Source organism: Diorhabda carinulata, chromosome 8 (genome assembly GCF_026250575.1).
Source record: "Diorhabda carinulata isolate Delta chromosome 8, icDioCari1.1, whole genome shotgun sequence".
Taxonomy (NCBI): domain Eukaryota; kingdom Metazoa; phylum Arthropoda; class Insecta; order Coleoptera; family Chrysomelidae; genus Diorhabda; species Diorhabda carinulata.
In genome coordinates, this window is record NC_079467.1 from 12,189,591 (window position 1) to 12,211,762 (window position 22,172).

At 32.8% G+C, this 22,172-nt stretch overlaps 3 protein-coding genes across 3 annotated transcripts; 2 read left to right on the top strand and 1 right to left on the bottom strand.

Annotated features, from left to right (window-relative positions):
* Window positions 1-3,781: 3,781 nt before the first annotated feature.
* LOC130897024 (uncharacterized) lies at window positions 3,782-4,939 on the top strand. The gene is made up of 3 exons (XM_057805500.1): window positions 3,782-4,320; window positions 4,409-4,524; window positions 4,865-4,939. The coding sequence occupies exons 1-3, from the start codon at window positions 4,080-4,082 to the stop codon at window positions 4,895-4,897; spliced, it is 390 nt and encodes a 129-aa protein (XP_057661483.1). The 5' UTR covers window positions 3,782-4,079; the 3' UTR covers window positions 4,898-4,939.
* Window positions 4,547-10,370, bottom strand: LOC130897023 (putative nuclease HARBI1). Its single transcript, XM_057805499.1, has 3 exons — window positions 6,337-10,370; window positions 6,072-6,281; window positions 4,547-5,389 (listed from the first exon to the last, which is right to left on the bottom strand). The coding sequence occupies exons 1-3, from the start codon at window positions 6,577-6,579 to the stop codon at window positions 4,625-4,627; spliced, it is 1,218 nt and encodes a 405-aa protein (XP_057661482.1). The 5' UTR covers window positions 6,580-10,370; the 3' UTR covers window positions 4,547-4,624.
* LOC130897579 (E3 SUMO-protein ligase ZBED1) lies at window positions 9,101-11,149 on the top strand. The gene is made up of 3 exons (XM_057806513.1): window positions 9,101-9,226; window positions 9,456-10,492; window positions 10,534-11,149. The coding sequence occupies exons 1-3, from the start codon at window positions 9,101-9,103 to the stop codon at window positions 11,147-11,149; spliced, it is 1,779 nt and encodes a 592-aa protein (XP_057662496.1).
* The last annotated feature ends 11,023 nt before the right edge of the window (window positions 11,150-22,172 follow it).

The window sequence follows — 22,172 nt, forward strand, 5'->3', positions numbered from 1 at the left end:
AAAACCCATATGAAATGAGATATTTCCAAAAAAAGCGCAAAAAACCGATTTTTGTGACCTTTGACCTTGAAATTTAATAGTTGCTTACACCCTACCATATGTAGTTTTTGAGACAACTTTTAGGGTGTCAATATACAAGTATTTACAGACTTACAGCTGGGTATCTCGAATTCCGAGGTGAACTTACTATAATGACTGGACTATTTTATCTATATAATTTTTAGGGTGTAAGTGTGTAGTCTTTAGGCATATTTATATGTTACATGTTATTTATTATGTGCTGTCCCTTGTGTAGTCAGGTTTTTTAAATTACAGACCCACAAGACAAGAAGAAAGAAAAGGAGTCTAGAGTAAAGCCGGCGCATGTGACGCGATGTTCGCTAAAACGGTTCCACATGCGTCGGTGGAGAAGAGGGGGGGTTTTTAGCTTGGTAGGCGCCCGGCTAACGGGTTAATCCACAACAAGCTTCATATATTTTAAAAGTTAAATTTTGTGAAAAAAGATGTTTTTCTGACAGAATTTTGCCCCCCTCTCTGAAGAAATTTCTAAATACGCACTTGGCAGAAGTGGTTAATTGGATAAAATATTTTTCATGAGTTGAAAGTAGCTGAAGCTGAACTATATACAATAATAAAAATACACAAGGCAGGTTCTAAAACATAAATAATAGATAAAATTTTCACTTTTACCACCCTAACCTCCGGAACTAAGCCAAATAGAAACAAATATGGATTTTGGGAAAGAGCGAAGTAGTTGCTAGGAACGTAACTTTTGAATTAGATAATGCGTGCAAATAAACAGGAAAAACATTTTGTTCGCTGACTGAGAACATTGAAAAAATGTTTGCGAGTTATGTGAAGAAAAATCCAGTACATTCTAAAAAGTAAAACGTATAAAGATCAAATCACAACTGTCAGCTTTTTATTAGTATAAATATGAATATTGTAAACATCAAAATAATGATGTAAACATCAAAATAATGAATCTTGTGAATTCAATCGTGAAATTAATTAAGATCATTCGCTTAAAAAATTGTAAATTGTTTTGTAACAATAGAGATTTTTGAAAAAAATATTTTCAAAAGTAAAAGTACGGTAAAAGACTACAAAGTATTTTAATACAGTAGTGCGAATACCTGAATTTCTACGAGGGACTGGAACTTCAAATTACTGTAAGTATTAAGTCTTCTTGTTTTTCTAAGTATTCCTTTTAATCTATCCTTACCAACTTGTTGAGTGAAAAAATGGCAACGGCAAATTCGAAAACTCTTAGCTGGGATTTATTTAACTTAAAACTGGTAAATATAAAACCATATGATGGAGACATTAATAATTTAAATAAATTCATAAATAGATGCGAAAAGTTAATTGAAACATAGCTATTTATAATGATCATAATTTATATCATACAAATTAGGATAGAATCAAATACGTGGCCAAAAATTAACGAAGCATTAATACAATGTTTTGCGGGTAGACGAGTATTCTACAAGAACAGCACCGTTAAAAAATGAAAAATATTAAAAGTCAAATGAACCCCTCAATGTTTATCCTTCCGAAACTACTAAATACGAAATTCATAACTTTAATTATTTAACAGAAATAAAAAAGGAAAAAGAAAAGATTTATAGAAAAATTTATAATCAGGGTAATACAAATGAAATAGTACAAAAAATAGAATAAGTACCGTCACCCGGGGTTAAGTTGGACTTTTATGGTCAAGTTGGACAAAGGACCTATTTAAAATATATATATCTAGGCAATCAAAGAGATACATTGTCTCGTTGCGTGATTGGTTGCAGCGTTAACCATACACATCAGGCTTTGTAAGAACGTGGTTATGTGTGGACGCATTCGGTAAGTTAGAAAAAAAAAATTCTGAAATATTGTTATAAAATTTGTCAATTTTAAAACACTTGTTTTAAAACTGCTGGGGAAAATTATTCTATAATAGTTCATGCATGAAATTTTACCAGCAAAGTCTTTGATATGTATTTAACCAACAATAAGTGTTGAAGGTCACATTTTTAACGTTGATTGAGAAACAGGGCCGTACTATGGAAAAATGTACCTCTTACAGGGTGAAGTTGGACAATGGTGCGCAAGTATAAAAGACCGCTTGGAACAAAGCCTTACCAAAATTATAAACATGAATCAATGGTTAAGGCTGTGGTAGCTGTAAAAAAAAGAAAAATGACTCTAAGAGCGGGCGCCGAAATGTTCCAAAATCTACGTTATATAATCATGTTAAAGGCATTAAATGCACTCAACGATATGGTGGGCAAACAGCTTTAAGTGAAGAACAGGAGAACACATTAGCCGACGGGATTTCAACAGTAGCAAAATGGAATTTTCCTTTACAAATTATTGACATAAGAAAACTAGTGAAGCATTATTTAGATAGACAAGGAACAACTGTTTCTATTTTTAAAAATAATCTACCTGGAGTGGAATGGGCCAAACTTTTTTTACAACGGCATGCTGAATTGAGTGTGAGATTGCCCAGTAATATCAAAAGAGCTCGAGCCGAAGTGACGTCAGAAGTCGTTAATGCATACTTTGATGAACTGCAAGTAGCCCTGGAAAATGTCCCTTGTGAACAAATAGTTAACTACGACGAGACAAATTTTTCAGACGACCCTGGAAAGATCAGGGTTGTCACAAAAAGAGGAAGTAAACACTGTGACATTGTAATGGATAGTTCCAAAACCAGTGTGTCTGTTATGGTAGCTGGATCTGCTTCCGGGAAAATTCTTCCGCCATATATTGTTTACAAAGCTCAGCATTTGTACCCTACATGGATCGAAAATGGTCCTCCCGATGCAGTGTACAATCGCAGCAAAAGTGGCTGGTTCGACCAGTTTTGTTTTGAAGACTGGTTCCTAAAAGTGGCTTTGCCGTATTTGTCAAAATTTGAAGGCAAAAAAGTTTTAATCGGTGACAACCTGTCTAGTCATATATCGTCATATGTCATAAAAAAGTGTAGAAAAAATGATATTCATTTTATATTATTACCACCGAATTCAACTCACCTGTGCCATCCACTTGATGTTGCGTTCTTCAGACCACTAAAAGGCGAGTGGAGAGCTGTTTTACGACGTTGGAAATCATCCAATAGAGGAGTTTTTCAAAAAAGCGATTTTCCGCGTTTATTACACGAGACTTTTGAAAAACTGGGCTTACGGTCAAAGGACAATATTACATCGGGATTCGCATCGGCTGGAATATATCCACTGGATAGAGAGAGGGTGTTAAAAAAACTCCCCGACTACAAAAGTGACACTGGTAATGACACTGATGCTTGGTCTCAAAGTTTTGTCGATTTAATAAAAGAAAATCTAACACCTCCACCAAACAAAACCAGAAAACCAAGAGGTAAAAGACTAAATATATTGCCAGGACGAAGTGTAACTTTACCTGGAGACAGTGACGGAGAAGATGAAATAGAATCAGGAGAACTGAACCGGATTGAAAAAGAAAATTTTTCAGAAGATGAAAGTATTAATTAAAGTAGCAACAATGACGAGACTGATAACGAAAACGATTGTGATATACAACCAAATACGCTTACTGAACCTTCTATTCCTAGTCCCACAACACGTTTCAGTATAAGGCAATACGTTCTTGTGCGGTTCGTCGGAGAAAAAAGACATCTCAATTTTGTGGGCATTATCATTAACGTTGAAGAAAACACATATTTCGTGATATTCCTAAGAAAAAAATATTCGGAGAAAATGGGTAATTTTTTTGTATACCCCAATGTCGAAGACTCTGCCGAGGTTACACAAGAAGAAATTTTCTATATTCTGAAAAAACCCATTGATTTACGAAGAGAACGCATTCAATTTACTGAAGCATTAGATTATGATAGCATCGGTTAAGCCCTTCTTAAAAGCCTACTTAAGAATTTAAGCGGGATTTACATTTACGAGTACTCGGATCCGAGTTACCCTACTTGGAGACAAACTCTTAAATGTAAATGTTTACTTGTACAGTGTTCCCACTTGGATACGAGTTAGTATCAAGTAGAGCGCAAACCGAGTCCTGTCTCCAAGTAAACGTGGTTATTGAGAGTTAAAATGGCGGAAACTAAATTTTCGGCGGAACAGATGGAACAATTTATTGATATTTATCGATCTTTTGATTGTTTATGGGATGTGAAGTGTAAAGAATACCGTGACATTAACAAAAGAAATAACGCCTATGAAGCAATGGCGGATATTATGAACATTACCATAGAACAAGTGAAGAAAAAAATAAATAACATTCGTTCCACGTACCTTCAGGAAAAGAAAAAAGTCGATATATCAAAATCTACAGGTAAAAAACCAGTTAAGCAATATTTTCTTTTCTTTAATACAATAATAATAAAAGCAAAGATAGAACTTGTTTGCATTTTTATTTACAGGGTCTGGTACGGAGGATATTTACACACCAAATTTATCTTGGTTTGGTAGTATGACTTTTTTGGATGATGTCACTACGCAGAGAAAGACAAATTCCACGCCATCAGTTGTAAAATGCGTGAGTTCATAAATGAAAGCCATTATTTAGTGTTTAGTCATTTATTAATAAGTAACAATAAATTATTTTCATATGTTGAAAAATCAAAATCAAATAATTTCTAAATATGTTTCCACTGAAAATCAATTTGGCCTTCATTATAAAAATATTCTGCAAATTCGTTACGTATTGAATGCGCGACTTCACTCGCATTGTTACTTCCTTGATGAGCTATTCCTCTCATACTTGTTGGAATATCTTCAAGCTCGTAATTTAGGGTAACCTCTTGGCATTGTTTTTTTAAGAAGTTATGTAAGACACATGCGGTTAAAACGATTTTATCAATAGTTTCTACTTTTAGACAAATTGGTTTTCTAAATATTCGAAAACGTGATGTCAAAATACCAAAGGCATTTTCTACTACTCTACGTGCACGACAGAGTCGGTAATTAAAAACTTTCTGTTTTGCATTAAGAGGCCTGCTCCTTGGAAATGGTTTTAGAAGATTCTTTGAAAGAGCAAATGCCTCATCCCCTAGCATAACATACGGTACTGGCTTAATGCGATTTGGTAAGCATTTATCAGGTGGTAGATTTAAAGTGGCTTCTTGCAATGCTTGATTTAATGTACAATTTTTGAAGATACCTCCATCTGATATACGTCCATTGCAACCAACATCAATATACAAAAAATTATAGTTTGCGTCTGCTAAAGCGAATAACACTATACTTTGTGTGCCCTTGTAATTGAAATAGTAGGATCCTGCATTGGGCGGTGCTTCTATTACAATATGTTTGCCGTCTATAGCACCAATGGTATATGGAAAATTCCAGTTGTTTTCAAATTCCTTGGCAATTTTTTCCCACTCGCCTTTTGTGCAAGGAAACTAGAAATAAATATATACATTAATTTACAAATTTAATTATTTTATGTGAAAAAATCAACAAATAAAGAACACAATACAACAATCACACAAGAAACTCCCCGAAGTACCAATTCGGAATCACAGTGTGGTAAACGAGCTCGTCGCCAAGAAACAAATGTAGATAGAGGGTTAGAAGATGCCGTAAATAGTCTAAGTGCAATATGTAAGGAAGATTCGACGGAATTTGATAAGTTTGGAGAGAGCGTCGCGGAACAGCTTAAAGAAATGCCTTTAGAAGATGCGTTGCAACTAAAATTGGACATTCAGCAGCTCATCATACATAGAAGATTAAAGATATTGAATCAGCGCAAAATATCCAGTAAAAATAATTCAAATAGGACAGTTTCCCCAGGCTTGACATCTCATTTTTCTCTAGAAGAATATAATATACCGACACCTTCTTCCAGTCATTCTTCTCAGTCAACCTATTCAGCATCACTTGACAACGTCACATATCGTGGGAGTAACGCAATTTTTGAAGCAATGGAAAGTGCCAGTATTACGGAAGACTATTTATCCATCTAATGATTTTTGTAAATTAAAAGATGTTAGAAATTAAGAATTAATTTAAAAAAAAAGTTGTGAAAAATGTTTGGTTATAATAAATATATAAAATAAGTGCAACCTTTTATTAAATACATACCTTCATATACTGGGACTGCAACACTTCATATACATATTCACATACTTGAGGAACAAATAAACTTATTGTGGAAGCTGATACTCTGGTCAGATATTCTAATGACCTATAGCTATCTCCAGTTGCAAGAAATCTTAATGTTATTGCAAGGCGTAATTCAGAACTTATAGCACTTCGTAAGCATGTATTCTGTTTTTTTATATAGGGGGAAACCTAAAATTAAATAAATAATAATTGCTAGGTCATGTATACCCAATCATTCTCTTACCTTTATATGTAACATACAAAATGTTTCGTAGTCCATCCGCATGAAATTCTTAAAATCTTTCCCGTCTTGGGTTAACAAATCTTTTAGCAGATTTTCTTCAATTCCAAGTCTGTGGCGCTCTTGTAAATGTTGTTTAACCCAAATAGTTCTATTTCGTTTAACTTTGTCATATTCTTTCCTCTTTTTAAACACCATAAACAATACTAAAGTTACAGTGGCACGTTTTTTTCTTGAAGGAGCCATTTTTAAACACAATTTGAATTTACTCGGACGTAATGTAAACGATTGAACTCAACTCGCAAATATAACTCGGATCCGAGTACTCGTAAATGTAAATCCCGCGTTAGAAGTGATTTTTATTTTTGTACTGTTAATTTCAGAAGTATTGTTACGTTTTTTAATTTTGTTTTAATTTTTTGAATAATTTTTTAATTTTTTTATTAATAAAACATTTGTTTATTTATCACCGTTGGATATTATTATTTGTACTGAATAATTGCAAATCTAATCAAAAACCTTTTTAAAAATATGTCCTGTGTCCAACTCCATCATTAGAAGGTGGAAAATTGACGTTTAAGCCATTAAACAAGGCTTGTCCAATCCCGCCCCAAAATGCGGTTGAAGTTGGACAAAATTTAAAAAATAAAAACTGATTAATACTATCAAATATTTAATGTGACATTTGCGTTGGGTAATTATGGAACTATCTTACTGATTTTTTTCAAAATTTTTGAAGTTACGATAAAAAAGTTATTTGCCAAAAACGCTAAAAATTGTCTAACTTCACCCCGGTTGACGGTATTAATTCGAACAGACCATATTATGAAAGCCGAAGAAAAAAATAATATAATAAATTAAGTAAAAAATTTTCTGATGTTTTTTTAAAACAAGGAGATCCGTTAACCTTTACATCAAAAATAAAACATTCAATAAAAACAATGAAAATAAAAAAAAACAATGACGATATGTTAAAAGAAAGGCAAAAAAGTAGAACGTACAGAAGAATTTATCAACTGCTTTAATACCTGTAAACAATTACTAATTTCACCTATAACCTATATTAGCTTATCCCTATTTCAATAAACAATTTGAATTGACCACCGATGCTACGGAATAGGTGCAGTTTTAAGTTCGATGTCTTGGTTAATTGTTTTGAATATGTGACAACTTTGTTGTATAGCTCCAGCGGTTGCGGTAGGGAAGCCAGTCTTCCATCAGCTCTGCACGTGGTAGCATGTAGTTAGCACCTTGCCTAAAAAGGCCCCCAAAAGAAACCACAGTTTCTATACAAGAAAGAAAAACTGTTCGAGGGAAATTTCTTGTTGACAATGGGAAGCAAATATCATGGTTTGACAGGACACGGATGATTACACGGTCTTAATCGCTGATAACCTCAAAAAACGCATCAACCGCTTCTTCAGGTGTAGAAAAACGTTGATCTCCCAATTTATTTTTGATCTGCGAAAATAAGAAGAAATCATTGAGGTCTGAGGACTACTAGCGAAGAGTGCGCAGCAAATATGGCGCGCTCATTCCGGCCTGTTCTCTCGTCGGCCTCGGTTCATTCCGGCCTGTTCTCTCGTCTGCCTCGGTTCAACACAGAACGCTATTATTTATTAAAAATAAATATTATGAAGTGTGTAAATTGAGGTTATGTATTGACGTAACCGTGCAAAAATTAAAATGAAAAGTTTGGTACTTACGGTGTGTTCTATTGTTTAATGTAGGTACTCAGTAGTATATTAATATTAAAACTGACTCACTTAAAAATAATTCACATTAAAAAACATTCAGCAGCAGTTAGACTTATTTCCCGCGCCGTTATTCTACGCGCAGAAAGAGTACGATTCTGCGGACCAGCGAAATTTTCTCGCGGACCACCACTTTGTGGTCTAGAGGAGTAGCTGATATGGAGGTATTTTCTAGTTGTGGGCGATCAGTTATAGTGGCAGCATCATAAGCTCAGGGAAAATAAAAGGATTGAAGGGGAAGACCCGTGCCTATGTTTATTTCCTTTGTAAGTTGTCCGTCTATTCTGGCCTGTATTTTGTTGTCCTTATATATGTCTTCAATTTTTTTGATGATGTTTAACGCTATTTGTCTATTATATAAAAGGTGAAACCTTGTTGTTCGTCCTCAAAAGATATTCTTTGATTTATTAGTTGGGTTAAAATTTTGGTTGTCATTTTTAGAGTAGTGTTAAAAAGATTGATTCCTCTATAGTATTCCGAAATTTTCGGCCAATAATATTTTTAGCTCAATGAATTTTTAAGCTCATTAATTCCTCTATGTCCTTTTTTGTTTATATGATAATACTCTAACTTTTCTTTTCGCTCTTCAACGGTTAAAACATCTTTAACAACAATTATACATTGAACGCATTTAAATTAGGGAAGTGAATAAATAATCGATTTATGTTTTAATCGATTATTTCTTTCTTAGTATCGATTTTTTGTAATCGATTTTATTAATTGTAAAAATCGATTTTTAATGAATCGATTACATGAATTAAGCATTTTAAATCGATTTTTGTAAGTAATGCCATCTATGCGATGAATGAAAAAATGAGTAAGTAAGTTTATTAAATGTAAACAGGTCGATAAAAAATCAGCGCCATCTTTATGTACAAATACATAATAAGTTGTGATCTTTTGTATCTTTTTTTATCTCTTTGAAGTTTTGAGGTGTCAAAATATTGTTGTTAACCATAAAAATGTCTTCCATTGGTAAAACACCCAGAAGCTGCTGGCGAAAATATTTTATAATGAAGAAAGATAATACTACCGCAAAATGTAAATACTTTCCAAAAGAGTTGAGAACATGTAGTAATACTACAAATTTGAAACAACACATGGAAAGAAAACATTCTGACATCTTAAAAGCTGACGAGGTAACACTAATCATTTGATGCAGTACTTATTATTGATTATGATTTTTATGACAGCATTATTCTAACATTTAAATAAAGAGCAACATTTTATATGCTTCAATTTCAAACGCATAAACCAACTGACATTAAAATTATATATTTCATTGCTCATTCTAGTGTACTTTATTATTTTGGAGGTTAATAACGTTTTCATGTTAATTTGATTTCGATTTTATTTTTATCGCTGCAGAATTTACATCAAGTTGATATTCAAGATGCTGCCAAGTTGGGACATAATAATTCATTGGTTCAATCTTCAACAACAGAAAGTGATGAGGCTTCATCTTCGACACCAAAACGAGCTAGATCAGATATCGGAGCGGCTTTTTCAAAAATATCAGCATATGCTAAAGATGGTGATAAAAACAAACAAATAACTCAGAGCATTGCGGAAATGATATGCCGGGACAGTCTTCCTTACAGTATGGTAGAAGGAACAGGTTTTAAAGATTTAATGAAGACTTATACAAGGTTCTATGCCGTAAAACTATCACAAATCTCATTGACACTAAATATAAAGAAAAAAAAAATCATAATCAAAGAAAAATTACGGTCTGTTAAAAACGTGTGTCTCACATTAGACGAATGGAAGGATATGCAATTAAGGTGTTTCTTAGGTGTGTCTGTACATTTTATAGAGAACTATAAAATGAAAACAATAAATATTGCGTGTAAGCCACTGCATGATAATCATACAGGGGAATACTTGTCGGAGGTAATTCTTAAAGTTTGTGAAAATTGGGAATTATCTCATGAAAAAATTGTGAGTGTTACTACAGATAATGGTCGTAACATAGTTAAAGCTATTGAAATTACTTTTGGACGAGCAAAACATGTTCGATGCTTAGCACATACATTAAATCTAGTAGTCGAAAATGCTGTGAATTCTTCGGAGGTTAAACTTTTTTTGGATAAAGTCCGAAAGATCGTAACTTGGTTCCACCAAAGTGGTGTAGGTGCTGAAGAGTTGCGACAGATACAAATGCAGCAAGGTGTTCCCGAAGGAAAATTAAAGCATTTAATCGGAGACGTATCTACAAGTTGGAATTCACAATTATTTATGATTGAACGTTTTGTGTCAATGAGCAGTACAATTGGATCTATTTTGATAAATCATCCGAATGCACCCCAAATGCTTCAAGCAAATGAAATTGTTGTCTTGAAAGAAATTGGAAAAGTTTTAAAGCCTTTTCACAATGTTACTGAAGAAAGAGCGCTGAGAAATATGTGACAGCTAGCAAAGCTATACCTATAATCAAGTGTTTAAGAGCATTGTTAGACGCAATACCGACAACCAGTGATTTAGCAAACCAATTAAAATATTCACTACAGACTGAATTAAATAAAAGATTTGAAAACATCCAAAAAGTTCACCTTTTCTCGGTCGCAACGTTTTTGGATCCTCGATTTAAAAAAATTCATTTAGATGAGGCATTGTCTTTGTCAAAAACAATTAATTATACCAACCGATGTTTGAGTATAAATACTAGAACCGATGATACTCTAGCAGTGACCCATTCTGAATCTTCTGTTTCATCAGAAGTGGTCGACGACGGACAAGATATATGGCAGGTACACCATGAAAAAATAATGGCTGCTAATACGTCCATGAGCAAAAAGACAGAATTAGATTTATATATTGCGGCACCATTACCAAATCTTAAAGTTGACCCTCTCGATGTGTGGAGAAGCTCTGAGGAAACTTTTCCAAAGTTAACTGAATTAGCTCTGAAACACCTCTCAGTTATGGCCACTTCTGCACCAGCTGAAAGGTTATTTTCGAAAGCAGGAAATATTGTCAGGAAAACTCGAAACCGTATTTTAGGAAAGCGATTACCAAAATTATTATTTTTAAACTCTTTGACTGAAGATTTATGGCAATAATTTTTTTAAGTTTATTGATATAATTTGATTTAAAATATAGAGTATTCTTTTTTAATGTTTATATCTAATAATTATCATTTTATTAACTACTTAAACTAATCGGTTTATTTTACTTTGATTCTAGTCAAATGTTCAGTGATACAAAACATTTGTGCCAATTATTTATTTTAGTTTTTTTTAATATTTAAACTCAAAGCTTGAAGAAAACTTTGTTTTCTTTTCTAAGTTTGATACTCAACAATTACCATTATATTTACTACTTAAACTAATCGGTTAACTGTACTTTGATTCTAGTCAAATGTTAAGTGATACTAAACATTTGTGGTAATTATTTATTTTAGTTTTTTTTTTATTTTTAAACTCAAAGTTTAAGAAAAAAATTATTTTTTTTTAGTTTTAAAATATACTGAACATTTGTTATGTTAATAATTCTTTTTACTATTTAAACATAAGGTTTAAAGGGTGATTTGTTTTGTAATTGAATTTTGTCATTTGAAACAAAACGATTGCCATTTTATTCATTATTTATCTTCTTCAGTTTATTTTATTTTTGTCAAATTCTGAACGATACTGATAAATAATGAATCAAATTATTTTTTTATTGTCTAAACTTGAATTATAGAAAGTGATTCGTTTTGTATTATATTAATGTTGTGACCAAACAATTGTCATTATATTATCTGTACTGCAATAAAATATTCAAGAGTACTGAAAATTTGTATATGAATCATTCGAATCTGTATTTATAATCTAAAATTCATTCTTTTGGTTAATTTATTATACTTGTAATTAATAATAATTATCTAAAATGATTTTTTTTAAATTAATCGCTCATAACTTTCACTAATATATCGAATAAGCGTTTTTCGTACAAAAAAAATCGAATTATCTACAAAAATCGATTATTTGCTCGAAATAAGTGCTGAGTGGCTTCATAACATTTTATGTGTTTTCTTTGAGCTGATTTTCGTGGGCACTTTAATTTTTTATAATAAAAATCGTGGATTGTATTTTTCTGTATTTATTAACAACTACATGCTACCACGTGCAGAGCTGATGGAAGACTGGCTTCCCTACCGCTACCGCTGGAGCTATACAACAATTTTGCCACATATTCGAAACACTTAATAACAAAGACATCGAACTTAACCTTATGTGTGATCTAAAAGTTCTGGCTTCATTCGTTATCTCGTAAAAATCATCAGTGGGGACCTGTACGCAGGCTCCCAGCACAACATTACCTTTATCATGGTCTTAAGTGAGAATTGGATCTACATTCTACGTCTTCCTTGTATGTTTTTATAGAAGATTTGTTGATATTTATCTTTATTGTCTGTATTGTTTCTGGGATGTGCAAGTCATTTTCAGGTGTCTATTGACAAGTTCGGTGTTCCGGTCCCTCTGCTCCTGCTTTTTCGGTGAGGGTTAGCACACCATAAACATTCTGCTCCTTTGTGTATTTTATTTGGCTTCTATGTTTTGTAATCCTGCTTTCTTGCTCAACACAAAGTTGTATATAACCCGCAATACGAGCAAGGGTCTCTGTTAGCTTTATTTTAGATAAATGTCATTGTAGCTTAGGCTCAACAGCCTATCTTCACTGTGGCCAGTACCTCACCCAGCTTTCTTGTTTGGGGGGGGGTTATTATAGCATAACCGGAGGTTGAAAATTTTATTTGGTTCCACGCCCAAATTACCATGCAAAAGTGGTTAAAAACAAAACGTCAACACAAAAAACTTCCCCACACATGGGGTCAGGTTTTTAGTGTTCGCGGAGTTGAAAATCTACGTTCACCTTCCGCAGTAGAGACAGGTAATACAGTGAAGGTGTCAGGAACGTGTTTTAATAAACTTAAGTCATTTCTGGGTCGCTTTTCATTTGGCAGTCTAGCTATTGCCCTGTCAGGTCATGTTTATAAAATAATATCAAGGACTGGAATTCAATTACGGTTTCGTCTGTGAGGATGGACGGATCATTGGGAAAGAGACTTTGAAATCCGGCCAATATTTGTTTATATTTCAAAAACTTTTCTTTTATGTTACTCATACTCATTTTTTCGTACGATAGTCCAACAGCTCTAAAAAAACAGCAACAGAGTTGTACCTTTCTGTCCACCTAGTTCCGCTAATTTTTCATGGCTAGAAACTACATTTGATTGTACTAAACACTGTCGAATAATAGCTTGTCGTTTTGGAGTGTGAAAAATGTACATTTTTCCTATAGTACCTAAACAGTTTCTTCTTAAAGGTAAGTCGCAGGATATCGAAACATCTAATTTCAAAAAATGTACCGCACAGTGGATATACAAAGCCTTTGGATAAACATCTTGAATGTAGGCCTGAACACCATTAAATATATAAATTAATATAAATATAGTGGAAAATCTTGAATCGATGCGTCGAACACACAAATAATATTACTGTAAAAGTGTAGTAAATACCATTTTATTTACATTTATCAAATAAATATGAAAAATTAACACTTTTAGCGCAAAAAAACTAAATAGCATATGTAATACATATATACTCTTTTCTTTATCTTATAATTATTAATTTATTCTTTAATTTTTCAATTTCATCATCTATGGATGAAATTTCTAGACTAGTTTCGACTAGAGCTTTCTTTGTATCTAAAAGATTTTTCAATTGTTGTTTCTCTAAATATTTATTCTTACTATCAAGGATATCTAATTTTTTTATCTTTTTTCATTTTTTAAAATTTCTTTTCATAACGGCTTCTTGAATTCTTAACTGACTGAAGCAGACCTTTGGGCGATGAGCGAATCTTCTTGAAGACTTTATTAATAGAAAATCCTCGTTCAAGAGATGATATATATATATATATATATATATATATATATATATATATATATATATATATATATATATATATATATAATATATAATATATAATATATATTATGGATAAGTGTTTATACGGGGACAGTATAAGTTTAAACTGTATAACATTTACGGTATAAACTTGTACCGTATATACCTTTCCAGTGACCCCAAATACCCATTTACATATAAAAAATGTCAGGTCCTCAAACAAACTTATACGGTATAAACCTTCAATTGTCCCCAAAGACACAATTACATATGAATAACAGCATCATCAGTACTGTATAACAGCTCCCTAATTTATCCAGTACTTCAACAACAAAGTAGTTCTCATGCGTCGTACTTTCTTAATTACTAGCATGACAGTCAATGAATCCTACCAAACTTTCTTGTGGGTCAATAGAGATTTGTGATGCGTGGCAACATCTGTCGTTTCGTCAAAAATAACGCTATAGTATTTGCTTAGCATAATTCAACGTAATATTTGTTATAGTATTTCATTCCTGTAGGTGCCTTCAATTGATTCCTGACACTACTAATATTTTAAAATGAGTTTGTGCATTCTGTTATTCTTGGGTGTATGTGTATATTAGGTTGAAACTGATTTTTCTTTCTCTTCTAAATTCCATAATCTTACCCCAATACCTACCAAATATCGAATGTTAGCTATAAATTTCAGCCATTAGTTAAACTGTATAAAAAGTTACCAAAAACGTAGCTGAAATGGTTATTTTGTGAATCTGTTTCCGATGTCACAGAGTAAATTTTGTATATATGTGAATTATTAAAAAATTACTTCTTGTAGTTCGTGTTTATAAGAGTATTAGGTATATCATTATTTACAGTGATACAATTGAAATTCTTTGAAATTTTTTTTGGAAATTTTTAGTATCATACAGTTGGTCATTATATGTATTTTTATTTTACATTTTATAGTTAATTTTACGATGAGTCAAACCAAGACTTGAAATTTGAGATTCAAACTTTATACATCTTACACATATCTCTTCTGTACAAACAAAATGAACACAAAATAGGTAATGATACTAATATCATTTTATTATTATAAAAAATATTGAGTAAAACTTGTGTCACAATGACTTTTTGTAGTACTCGTGCTACAAAACGAGTTATTGTGACAGTAGGAACAGTGTTTCACAAAATAATCATTGTAACTTTGTTTTTAGTAATTTTTCATGTCATGCAGTTAGATGGATTAGTTAACTTGAATTTTGACGGACTTTGGTGTTGCCAAAGATAAACTTAAATCGTATGACTTATTAAGTCACAGTTTACAGCAATTGTTCACTCGTGGTCGGCACCTTTGTTCTCTGTTCCAATTTTTCCATTGCGCAACATTACATTGATTCCCACACGCATGGAGGTGGAGCCAACTGATAGGGTAAGTCCGGGACAGATGGCCCAACGTGTAAGATGACCCATTCCAATATTTCCGCAAATTTTAACTTTACGTTTAGCGTTACTTTAGCCACCTTCTAATATTCATGTCGTGCATACCGTGCTCCATTTTTGAATAAATTTAGTGAGTTTTTGGGTAAGTTATTACAAAAATTTTGTTTTGCATGCCTTAAAAATAATTAAGGTCCGTTTTAAGAATAATTGTTAACTCCAACATAGTTTTTTTCGGACTTATTTATGGCAAATCTTAAGTTTGGGATTGTTTGAGGTTATGTTAAGATGACGAAAGTTTCTTTATATCCTAGCACATGCGAGATATAAAGTGGGCCATCACTCCCATGCATTTGGGACAGATGGCCCAATGGACATTCGGGTTAGTTGGCTCACGGGCCATCTATCCCGAAGTGTGTAGGTACTTATTACAGTGCTTATAATTTATTGCAGATTTTAGAATCATGCCAACAAAATATATTAGAAAAGGGACAGTGCAAAGGGGAAAATGGACTGAAGCCGACCTACTCCGGACTGCAGAAGCTGTTAAAAACGGTGTGGTGGGCTTGAGAGAAGCATGCCGCACTTTCAACAACATTCCTTGTTTGATTATGTTTTAATTTTAGTTTAATTTTTTATTTAGAAATTCATTCTACTCTACGCCTCTGGCAGTCTCTCTTTCTTCGTTACTTGTCGTTTTTATGTAGCGATACGAGAACGAGTATGTGTATTATATAGACCGAAGTAAGAACGTTTTTGGTTATGGTTTTTGCTTCCAGAAAATAAATGGGACTTTGTTTCATTTAAAATAAATAGAAAATTTAATTATAAAATAAAATTATACAGTCCACATCATTCAATACAACATTTTGGTCCTTCGAGCCGGATGTTTAACAAATTATAAATAAATAAAATTGTGTTGTGCACAAGAAGATCCGTTCAAATTACCGCATCAGGAAGAAGAAACCTGTAAGTCCTTTCCATTTTATTATTTATTCCTCCTCATAGTGTCGTCGATTTCTGATGGAAGAGTTTTTTATTATTGCTTTGCAGTAAATAATATATAGTTCAATACAATTGCAAGATAAAATATTTCAGGTTAACGTTAAACAAAACTATAGGTATTACCTTGTCGGTAAGGCACACTTATTTGACGTAAATTTAAAGGCAAGTAAAAATTGGTTTCAATATAGGAATATAGTATTGTTCTTTACTTTATTATAAAAAAATTGCCTTGTTTTCTTGCTCAAATATTATCATTCAATATTAAGGTATCCAGATGAATTCACAAGTAATTAGCAATTAACATAAATATCGATTAATACACAACAAATTATTTTGAATTATTCATGTTGTATCTTTAGAAAGGTATTTGCAATATTTGCATCCTAGATCCTAGTAAGAAAGTAATATACTCCGTTTTTTTCATTAGCCAAGTAGACAAAACATTCGGACGGCTCCAGCGGAGCGGCTAAGTAGAAAAGGGTCGCAGTTTTTCTGTAAAGTTATTACTAGTAAACAAATCAAAACTCATTCCATAGGCGCGCGATAAAAATAAAATAAAATGGCCGAGTCGGAAAAAATGAAGAATTTATATAAGAAAAGGTCTATTATTAAGGCATCAGTTACAAGGTTTGAGAATTTTTTGAAGGAAATCGAACAAGATCCCTCAAAAAGAATTTACGTAGCCGATAGATTCGAAAGATTTAAAGTATCTTTAGACGATTTTGAAACAATTCAATCGGAAATTGAGGAAAATTTAGAAGATACGGAAAGAAATCAAATTGTTTTTGATAAGGATCGTAGAGAATTTGAAAACAAATTTTATGAGTTACTAAATGATGCTAAAACCTTGATGAACACGAACGATGGTGTATCAGATATTGAATCTTTGATAGTCGATAGTTCTAGGCCGCGATCAGGTATATCTCATAACCTAAGATTACCAAAAATTTCCTTACCATCTTTTTCGGGTGAAGAAAATTGTTGGTCATCATTTCACGACCGATTTAAATCACTAATTCATGATGATTCGAGTTTGTCTACAACAGAAAAATTCTTCTATTTGCAATCAGCAGTAAAAGGTGAAGCTGCAAAGTTAATAGGTGACTTAGAAAGTACTGATTCAAATTATGAAATAGCATGGGATATGTTAAAAGACAGGTACGAGGATACAAAATCTTTGATTAAAATCCATTTAAAAAATATTTTTGATTTGCCTAAAATCAATAAAGAAAATTTTTCTGACTTAAGAAATTTCTTAGACACATTCAATTTAAATTATAGAGCATTAAGGCAACTAAAAGAACCCGTAGATGAATGGGACAGAATTTTATTATTTTTATTAGAAGACAAACTTGACAAATATACACGTAAGGAATGGGAAACTAAAATACATAAAATAAAATCCCCGAAAATTGATTTATTTGTTGACTTTTTAAAGGAAAGATGCAGCATAAATAAAAATATAAATAATAATACCAATGTAAAACAGAATAAAGTGTTAAGTCACGCTTCTTTACAGACTAAAGGTCAATTTTGTATATATTGCAATAAATCTGATCATTTAATTTATAATTGTGAAAGTTTTTTGCGGTTAGATGCAGTCTCTAGGCTAAATTCAGTAAGGAAATTAAAGGGTTGCGTAAATTGTCTTCGCAAGGGCCACTTTGCTAATGTTTGTAGAGGATACAATTGTAGCATATGTAACAAGAAACATAACGTATTATTACATATAAATGAAGCTAGTAATGCAACTAAATTTTTTAGTACTAAAGGAAATTTGTCTAATACAACAAATAACGAAAATGAACTTGAAATTAAATCTACAATCGTCAAAAGTGGTGAAACTGCATCCGAAATTAATAGTTTGAGTTCTACAAGTATTTTTAATAACTGTGTTATTTTATCCACTGCATTGATAGATATCTTCGATGTTAATAATAAACCAGTGCGGTGCAGAGCTCTTTTGGATTCCGGAAGCCAAAGTTCATTTTGTACGACCGAGTTAGCACATGCATTGAATTTACCATATAAATCTGTTTCAATTCCAGTAGTAGGTATAAATGCAACAAATTCTACGAATGTTTCTAAAATTTTTCAGGCAAAAATAAAATCAATTCATACTGAATTTGAAGCAAATTTACCATTTTTAGTCATAGATCAAATTACAGGTAAGGTACCACAGTTTAATATAGATCTTTCAAACATTAAAATTCCTAAAAATTTATTGCTGGCTGACATTACTTTTGATACATCAGCTAAGATTGACATTTTGCTTGGTTGTAATATATTTTACGAACTTTTATTAAGCAATCAAATCAAGTTAGGGAAGAGGCTACCTATTCTACAGGAATCGCATTTGGGGTGGATCATTTCAGGAAATTTTACAGCCCCTTCAATGGCTACATTTTGTAATCTTTCTAAAATAGACGTTCAGGAACAATTAGAGTCCTTTTGGAAAATTGAGGAAGTTTCTAATACGAATCAATCCGTTTACTCAGTAGAAGAAAATAATTGTGAGGAGCATTTCGTAAAAAACTTTTATAGAGAAGGTGATGGCCGATTTGTTGTTAAATTACTTTTCAAAAAAAACCTATTTTTGGCCAAACTAGAGATATAGCTCTAAAGCGACTGAAGTCTGTAGAAAAAAGGGTGCTGAATAATAGTTACTTGAATACGGAATATTCTAAATTCATGGAAGATTATTTCAAGTTGGGGCATATGTCTTTGGTAAACGAATCTTTAGGGTCAGAAGTTAAATTCATTTTACCTCACCACTGTGTACTAAAATCTAGTTCTTTGACTACTAAAGTACGGGTAGTTTTTGATGGTTCCTGTAAATCAACTAATAATATCAGTCTGAACGACGTTTTGATGGTGGGTCCAATCATACAACCTGATATATTTAATACATTGTTAAGATTTAGAAAGCACCAAATTGCCTTTAGAGAAGATGTACCGACAAATAAAGTTACATCCCTCGGATCGACAATTTCAACATATATTATGGCGAGAAGATAAGTCCAAATCGGTTCAAGAATATGAACTTAATACTGTAACTTACGGCTTAGGTCCTAGTTCATTTTTAGCCACCAGATGCTTGAAGCAACTGGCTATAGAAAATTCAAAGGATTTTCCCGAGGCAAGTCACGTTATAGAAAACAATTTCTACATGGATGATTTAATCTCAGGAACCGTCAGTGTAGAAGACGCCATTTATTTAATCAAACACTTGATAAATATGCTAGATTCTGCTAAATTTCCACTTCGAAAATGGACGTCAAATAGAACAGAAATATTTGAAAATTTAAATCTGGATCTCTCTTCCTCTGAATTTATGATTAAGGATGGATCCAGTTTTTGATCCGTTGGGATTAATCGCCCCGGTGACAATAACGGCAAAAATTTTACTGCAAAAATTGTGGTCACTCAAGGTAGATTGGGACGATGTTTTACCGGATTACTATGTTAAATCGTTTTTAAATTTTTATGACAACATATGTGAAATTAATAAATTAAAAATATCACGTTGTCTGATAATCAATAATGCCATTGACTCAGAACTTCACTGTTTCACTGATGCCTCCACAAGCGCTTATGGAGCAGTAATTTATATTTTATCCCGAAATAATATTGGCTATAAGGTAAGTTTAGCTTGTGCAAAATCCAAGGTAGCACCTTTGAAAACAATTACCCTTCCCCGTCTGGAGCTTATGGCAGCACTTTTAGGTGCACAATTAGCTTCAAGGCTACTGGAATCATTGAATTTATCCTTTGATAAAATAATGTTTTGGTGTGACTCCACAATTACATTGGCGTGGATAAAAAGGGAACCTAGTACTCTTAAGACTTTTGTAGCTAACAGAATATCTCAAATTCAAAGCTTAACGATGGACAATGAATGGAGATATGTGCCTTCTTCGGAAAATCCAGCCGATTTCGTATCAAGGGGAGTACAAACTTCAGAAATTAGATCATATAAAATGTGGTGGAATGGGCCCTCCTTTTTGCCGCATTCTAGCCAATGGCCTTTAGCTCCAAATAATGGTATTACATATTTACCAGAAACAAAACTTTCTATAAATTTAACCTTGGGAGCACAGATATGCAATGATTTTGACATAATATCTAAATACTCTAATTACAAAACTTTATTGCATGTGACTGCGTATTTATTTAGGTTTGCATCGAATTGCAAAAAGTCAGTAAAACTCAGAAATTTAGGTGAACTAACTTTGGAAGAAATTAATATCGCTAAATGTACTTTGATAAAATCAGTACAGTACAAGAATTTTAAACCAGAAATAGACAAACTCAAATCAGGAAAACAGATTTCACATAAAAGCAAATTGTTTCCTCTTTCACCATTCTTAGATTCCGAAAACATATTGAGAGTTGGTGGCAGGCTGAACAAATCTGATCTATTTTATAACCAAAGGCATCAAATTATCTTACCTTGTAAGGATTAATTCACAGAATTAATTGTTAATCATGAGCACAAAAGGCTTTTTCACGCTGGTACTCAAACAGTACTAGCTACCATTCGAAATGAGTTTTGGCCTCTTTCTGGTCGCCAAGCTATCCGCAGAGTTTTACGAAAATGTGTAAAATGTTTTCGAGTACAGCCTACTGGACTAATTCAAAAAATGGGTGAACTACCTTCATCAAGGGTTAACCCATCAAAGCCATTTCATACGGTAGGTATTGACTATGCTGGCCCATATTTAATAAAGGACAGCAAGCTGCGTAATAAGAAATACATTAAGTCTTATATATGTTTGTTTATATGTTTTTCTTCCAAGGCCACTCACTTAGAACTAGTTAGGGATCTTACCGCTGATGGCTTCCTTAATGCATTCAAAAGATTTATTTCTCGTCGTGGTTTATGTAGGCACATTTATTCAGATAATGCAAGTACCTTTGTAAAGGCAAATAAGGGTTTATTAAAGTATTTTGAATTAAGCCAATCTCTAGTTGTTCAAGAGTTTATAACCGATAACTTGATTACTTGGCATTTCAATCCTCCTTACTCTCCTCATATGGGAGGATTGTGAGAACGTGCAGTTCGCTCTACTAAACACCATTTGAAACGTGTACTTAACAACACTTACCTTACTTATGAAGAATTTTATACTCTTCTATCTCAAATTGAGGGCATCCTAAATTCTCGCCCTCTCCTTCCTCTTACCGAAGATCCTGATGATCTACAGCCTTTGACTCCAGCACACTTCTTAATCGGTTCTGCGATTCAAACAATTCCAGAGCCAGCTGTTCCTGCTGACCATAAAATTCAGTTATCTCGATACAAGCACATTACTATGATGATACAGCACTTTTGGACTAGGTGGTCCAAGGACTACTTGAACTTACTCCAGCAGCGACCCAAATGGCGAGGTACTCAAATTGACTCTATCCAAGTGGGATCTATGGTGCTCTTAAATGATGATACCCCTCCAATGAGTTGGAAATTGGGACGCATAGTAAAGACTCATCCAGGCAGTGATGGACTTGTTAGAGTAGTGACAGTAAAGACTTACAGTGGTATCACTAAACGTGCCAGAAATAAGATATGTGTTTTACCTATAGACGATTAAGGGTTATTTGGTTGTACTTATTTTTTACTTGTATATAATTTTATGCTATGTTTATTTCTTTAATGTATATTTTTTTTCTTTTTGAAAGCTGGTACTTTCAAGGCCGGCGCTATGTTTGATTTTGTTTTAATTTTAGTTTAATTTTTTATTTAGAAATTCATTCTACTCTACGC